The 6,998-nt window shown below is 45.4% G+C and overlaps 1 protein-coding gene across 1 annotated transcript; it reads right to left on the minus strand.

Annotated features, from left to right (window-relative positions):
- LOC147451315 (uncharacterized) lies at positions 1–6,239 on the minus strand. Its single transcript, XM_086520900.1, has 2 exons — positions 6,025–6,239; positions 1–145 (listed from the first exon to the last, which is right to left on the minus strand). The coding sequence occupies exons 1-2, from the start codon at positions 6,237–6,239 to the stop codon at positions 1–3; spliced, it is 360 nt and encodes a 119-aa protein (XP_086377026.1).
- Positions 6,240–6,998: the final 759 nt, after the last annotated feature.

The raw sequence follows: 6,998 nt of genomic DNA on the forward strand, positions 1-6,998 counted from the left end.
TTACAGGTTGAGATTAGAAATCTCCTCATTCTGTTGCTCAAAATCTTCGGTATTGCCAGAAGAAGTAATACTTTTCCTTTCAGGAGTTGACGGTTGACTGCCTTCCTCCTCTTCTTCTATTGCTGCGGATGAACCTACTCCTTGCCTGCTACGAAAACGTTGTGAGCGGGATGAAAACACACACAACGCCTCTATAACGACCCGACACACACTCTTGGAAAGATACACACACACACTATGGGGCACCACTCGGCTTAGACAACACACCTGGCCGAGACAGGGAACACACCTCTGGAGTGAGAGGAGAGAGACTATCCACTTGCCCACTCCACACAGACACACACACACACACACACAAAAACTCAGCTCAAAAGAGGAGAACTTCTAATGTTTAGATACAAATGAGCTTGGGCCAACACCAATGGGGCAAACAGCTCACACAATATGGGTAAAATAAGCCAGATACAATCACAAACTGGAGCAGAAACTTCGCTCATAGGAGAAACTTACACAGAAAAACAGCAGGAAAAGAGTGTGGAATTTGGCAAAATGGACAGCGCCATCGCGTCCGGAACGGCCCAAAACCCCAGTCTACAATGTCAAAGTGCTCAAATCCGACCTCGGATGAGCAGTTTAGGGCCAAAACAGGCTCCAAAATGGGCAAAAACACACCTGCGGCTGTTCCTCCTCTCTTCTCCACGTTTTTTCTGGTCTTCTCTCAGTTTTTTCAGTTCCCACACTTAGCCTTATTAGTTGGGCACCCTTGGCCTTTTAGATGACCTCAAACGGACCCCGAACAGGCCAAAAACTGACCTCGCAGTGCATAGTTGTCACCTTTTTGCATCATTCGCACACCTGGCACTCAGCTTTTTTCCAATAATGCATCTTGCCACCACGTGAAGTGGCCCCAAAAAAAGGTCCTCATGATGACCTTTCTGCATAATTCTCACAAGCAAACACCCACGTTGTGTCCGTCCTCATCTGCGTGCAAATATTGACCTCGTTCGCCCTCCTGACGCCACTAGATGCCATCTGACGCACCTGCTGACCTCACGTCGTCGGCCCGTGGATAGCTTCCTCGAGAAGTTTTACGCGCTACCAACTCCTCATTATTGTATAAAAAACACACTGGTACTGGTAATAGTGAAAATCGCTGCACTATGTACATGTTGTCCTACCTGTACACATGTGGGCCCCACATAACCACCTGGCTAAGGAAAATGGGCAATCCTTTATTTGATGCACCATGCATGTGTATGTACATATGCGCAATCCCTTGCTCCAAAAAACTCCTGACATAATTTGCCCATCCCCTAGCCTGCTAGATCATTCATGATCAGCAGCAGCAACACTAGTAGATACTCATTCCACCTGGATCCCACACAAAAACACTTTGCATTCCCTGCATCAAAAACTTAATCAAGCTTCCACCTGGTTCCCAAGGAAAACCTGTAGAGATGCCATTTATCAACCTCCCATCAAGAAAATCATCAATTACTTTGGCATAGACCTGCATGTGCAAATATATGTCCTTCTCCATAGCTGAGAGGTCTTCACTGATCATTTGTGTCATCAATTCCCGCTTCTTTGAAAACTCAACCTTGGTTTGCATCAGCCCTTCAATCACTTCATAAGGCCCTTCACTTTCATCCTCATTCGCAAATGAAACTAAACCATCCTCCTGGATTTCTTTGTCCATAAAAAGAAATGAAACATCAGCATCCTCATCACTGCTGGTAGTGCTATCACTGTCCTCATCTGTCACCGTGGAAGAGTCTTCATCACTAGACTCATCCTCATCTTCATAAAGCTCCTCTAATCGTTTCCTTGTGTCCATATTATAAAGCTTCTTGGTCCCTGTCTTTCCATAGAGGCTAATTGTACCATGTCGCCAATCTTGAACAGCTCCCACTGCACGTAACCATGGTCTGCCCAGTATAATAGGATATGCTCCCAACCCTGCTGGCATCACATGAAAATCAACCACTGCCTTTGCATCATATGCCTCCACTTCTAAGCTCTTTACAACACCCAAGCATTTTACTTTTTGATGGTTTGCCAATCTGATCCGAAAACCTGACACCCCAGCCACTGTGAGACCCATCTTCTCAACGCATGAGTGTGTTATGACGCATATTTGGGCTCCGCCATCCACATAACCTTGTCCCAAATTTTTCCTTTTATGCCACACATCTACTATTGGACAAATGTCTGGTAGCTCGTCCATTGCCAACACCTTCACTGAACCTCTCTCTGGCTCTTTCTCCATTGGGTTAACCATCCTCTTCCACTGTCGCTTTAGCTTAGGCACCATCTCTATAAGCTGCCCAAAAGTAACATCTGCCTTCCTGCTCGTCAGATCCTCCCTCAAGTCATAGCTTAATTGCCCATCCCCTAGTGGAAAATCTGAAACATGAAACTTTCGACGAGCTCTCCTTTTCCTCTTGGCCTTGACATCCTCGCCTTCATGGCTCTTTCCTTTCTTCTTACTAGGACCTGGGGCACTTCTTCCTTCCTTTTCCTCTGTGGTCCTCTTCCCAATAGGCATCACTAATGTATCCTCTAGCTTTGATGCCTTCTCCAAGGTGACTACACTTAGCACTTTTGTCTTCCCTTTTTCCTCCTGGGTCAGTCCACTGGTTCCTTCGTCTCCCTTAATTTCGATGCCATAATCATTTGACCTAGTTAGCACCTGTCTTGGCAATGGATACATGTCTCCCCCCATCCTTGGTGGCTTATCACATTGCGGGCTGATGTGACCCAACTCTCCACAATTATAACATGTGGGCGTCTGCCTCCAAAACCTACCATTGCTTTGTCCAACACCATTCCTAGGCCTTTTTTCACCTCCTTGCTGATTTGCAAACCTCCCTCGACCTCGATTATTTCCCACTTGACCTAGCATGTTTAGGCTGAGATTCTTCATCAGATCAACCACTTGCCTCATGTCTTGCCTTAGGCCATCATCTTGCACTGCTGTAGTGACCACTGCTGGCATAACCTGAGTAGTAACAGGAACCACTGGTTCATGATGAACCCCTGACATGCGCCCTTGTAAAGACTCTATAGGCTGAAATTCAGACCTCATTGGCAAAGACTCCACCCCTAACTGGCTCATTTTCCTCAGCTTCCACTCTTTGTTCCTTGCTACCTCTAGTGCATCTTCATATGTCCTAGGCTTCTTTAGCTCTACTCTCCAACGTATATTCTCCCAAAGACCAGCCAAGAACCTGTCCTTCTTCATCATGTCAGGCGGGGGTACCTGTGGTGCTAAAGCCTTGCACATTCGCTCCCATGCCAATGAAAACTTACGTATGTACGCATCTACTGGCTCACCTTCCTTCTGCACCAAACCTTGTACTTCTTGCCACACTTTGTCAGGGTCTTCTATCTTCACAAACTCCACTTCCAATCCATGCCTTAGATTGTCCCAATTCAATCTTATAGGTGGATCATCCACACGCAACTCCTCTTCAAATGCTTTAGACCAAACTCGTGCATCACTCTTCAAACAAATTTGGAGAAGGCGTAACATCTGCGCAGGGTCATGAATCTGGTTGCTAATGCAGGCAACCTCCATCTTTTCCAAAAATTCTTCCACATCTTCATCACTTCTTCCATGAAACTCGGGATAAGAGAAAGCCATGGCTACCCAAGTTACTATGCTTTGAGAACCTCTTTGAGCACACGTGCAAGAACCCAAAACTTTTCACTTCCCAATCCCTAGAAACTTCAATGGAGCTCAACTTTAGATAAGGACAAACACATGCACATCAAATGCGTTTTCATAGTTGATCATCGGAATGACAACAGGCAAAGGACATTCCAGGATCTCTCTCAATCTTCTTGGCCCAAACATAAAGACTATGCGCTGCTGGAAAAAGATCTTCCTGGACACATGAACATTAATCTGAATTCTTTGCGTTAAATGAAAAGGAGTGAACTGAGGGCCATTTTGATCATCCATTAAAGCCAACCATGAAGCTCCCAAGAAGGCACACCTGACTCAACCTCTGATTTTGCCAAAATTTTAGCAGCATAACAGCATAAATGGCTCAAAATACCAAAAAACCAGCCATCATAACTTGGGAAAATTTCGACAGAGTTTCCCCAGAAGTAGAGCAATGAGAACCCAAAATATAGACTGTATCTGTACGCATAAACTGCCAACAATAGAACCCGAGCATCAAGTAGTACTCACTAGTACATAGCCTATGGCGAGGTCACAAAAAGGGTGCTCCAGCTACCTGTATCACCGAAAGGATCTCCACATTTGAGAATCCCCCAGCTCAATAAAAACCTCACACTATCGACCCTCACACGAAAGCTAATGCAAATCGCGTATAGTCAAGTCTCAGAAATGACTATCTTCCAGACCAAGTCTCAGAAATGGCTGGGACTGCCAAATAAAACCATATATGGCTCCACAAAGGCGTACAATGGCAGTTTCCACAAGTAACGTACAATCCAACAAACAATGCGCTCAAATAGGCGCCAAGTGATGCATTCCCACAACAACTGCAAGTGACATCACTACTAGTCCAGCTACCTGTACCTATGTGAATCACCTGTACCTATCCCTGTCCCTGTTCCTGTAACCTGTAACCTGTAACCTGTAATCCCGAAGCTCGAAGCTTGAAGCTCGAAGCAGAAGGTACTCGAAGAAGATCCTCCGTGGGGGCGCCAAAAGAATGTGAGCGGGATGAAAACACACACAACGCCTCTATAACGACCCGACACACACTCTTGGAAAGATACACACACACACTATGGGGCACCACTCGGCTTAGACAACACACCTGGCCGAGACAGGGAACACACCTCTGGAGTGAGAGGAGAGAGACTATCCACTTGCCCACTCCACACAGACACACACACACACACACACACACAAAAACTCAGCTCAAAAGAGGAGAACTTCTAATGTTTAGATACAAATGAGCTTGGGCCAACACCAATGGGGCAAACAGCTCACACAATATGGGTAAAATAAGCCAGATACAATCACAAACTGGAGCAGAAACTTCGCTCATAGGAGAAACTTACACAGAAAAACAGCAGGAAAAGAGTGTGGAATTTGGCAAAATGGACAGCTCCATCGCGTCCGGAACGGCCCAAAACCCCAGTCTACAATGTCAAAGTGCTCAAATCCGACCTCGGATGAGCAGTTTAGGGCCAAAACAGGCTCCAAAATGGGCAAAAACACACCTGCGGCTGTTCCTCCTCTCTTCTCCACGTTTTTTCTGGTCTTCTCTCAGTTTTTTCAGTTCCCACACTTAGCCTTATTAGTTGGGCACCCTTGGCCTTTTAGATGACCTCAAACGTACCCCGAACAGGCCAAAAACTGACCTCGCAGTGCATAGTTGTCACCTTTTTGCATCATTCGCACACCTGGCACTCAGCTTTTTTCCAATAATGCATCTTGCCACCACGTGAAGTGGCCCCAAAAAAAGGTCCTCATGATGACCTTTCTGCATAATTCTCACAAGCAAACACCCACGTTGTGTCCGTCCTCATCTGCGTGCAAATATTGACCTCGTTCGCCCTCCTGACGCCACTAGATGCCATCTGACGCACCTGCTGACCTCACGTCGTCGGCCCGCAGATAGCTTCCTCGAGAAGTTTTACGTGCTACCAACTCCTCATTATTGTATAAAAAACACACTGGTACTGGTAATAGTGAAAATCGCTGCACTATGTACATGTTGTCCTACCTGTACACATGTGGGCCCCACATAACCACCTGGCTAAGGAAAATGGGCAATCCTTTATTTGATGCACCATGCATGTGTATGTACATATGCGCAATCCCTTGCTCCAAAAAACTCCTGACAACGTGTCCAATAAGGATGTTGTGCAGACTGGTGACCATCCTCCTCTTCACTCATACATTAAGTCGGCTTGCCAGTTGCTTGTCGCCTGAGAGCGTACTTCATCCGAAGTTCCAAGTATCTCCTGAGTTGCCGGATGTTCACAAACGACCAACTTACAGGGAGATCATATATGCCAACCGGATGAATGCACCGGAAGAGGATCACCACTTTGATTCTAATACACTTATGCACATCCCTAGGCAATTGTGGAAAGTACTCCCACAGAAAAATTCTATCGTACTCCTGCTTTTCTTCTTCCTCTGTTACCCAATTGCGAAATCTGATTAGCAAATCATTTCCTTCTTCCTCTTCTGACTCCCAATGTCGAAATTCATATAGCAGGTCTGTAACATCCTCCTCTGTCATCAGAAACACTTCAGTCCTCTACGCCACAGGTAAGGAACAGATCCGAAACATTTTGCAGGATCGCCAAAGTGTAATGGGGTTGATCAGGAAAGGCTTAGACAGATTCTGCATATTCTCTGATAATTGCCTAACACTTAACCAACCACCAATACAGGACTACACAGTATGTATGCACTTCAAACCTTCAGATACTTCATCGACAAGATCAAAGGGAATACATATATCTCATATTTATACTCAGGATTTCATCAGTTATTCATCAGACATAGATCAGAATCAGAACAGACAATAGACAGATAGATATAACTGCCGCCTTCCATTTCCCATCATCATCACACACATCAGCGTCATCCCCTTACTTCCTTACATCATCGAAGATCACAAAAGATACAAAAGCCCCTACGAAAAGTTACATTCTTTCACATAATGTCTTTTCCTACTTACTTCCTAATAGGTTTCTGATTATCTTCTGAGTTGACTCTGACCTGATGACTTCCTGATTGGAATCTGAAGTCATCCTGACAGTTCCCTGACTGCATATTAATTATGGTAAAGGTACCCTTTACCAGGAAGGGGGAATGACACCTTGAAACAGTAGGGAATAGTCTACTAGCATAGGCAATATCATGTACATCCAACACACCGCCGGCATGAACCTCGACAACCAAAAACAAGAGCTCCAAAAGCCTTGGCAAAAAAACCCTCCTTGGTCCAAAGCGCTCCTTGGCAAAAGACATTGGTCCCCATTTTGTGCTCCCA

This window comes from Adiantum capillus-veneris, chromosome 9 (genome assembly GCF_014529385.1).
Source record: "Adiantum capillus-veneris isolate H3 chromosome 9, ASM1452938v2, whole genome shotgun sequence".
NCBI lineage: Eukaryota > Viridiplantae > Streptophyta > Polypodiopsida > Polypodiales > Pteridaceae > Adiantum > Adiantum capillus-veneris.

Bases quoted from the DNA above. Each gene is read 5' to 3' on its own strand.
- LOC147451315 (XM_086520900.1), bottom strand. From the start codon at position 6,239: ATGACAGAGGAGGATGTTACAGACCTGCTATATGAATTTCGACATTGG. The intron at 146-6,024 runs GTGCATTCATCC...TTTTCGTAGCAG, and splicing joins AAAGTGGTGATCCTCTTCCG to GCAAGGAGTAGGTTCATCCG.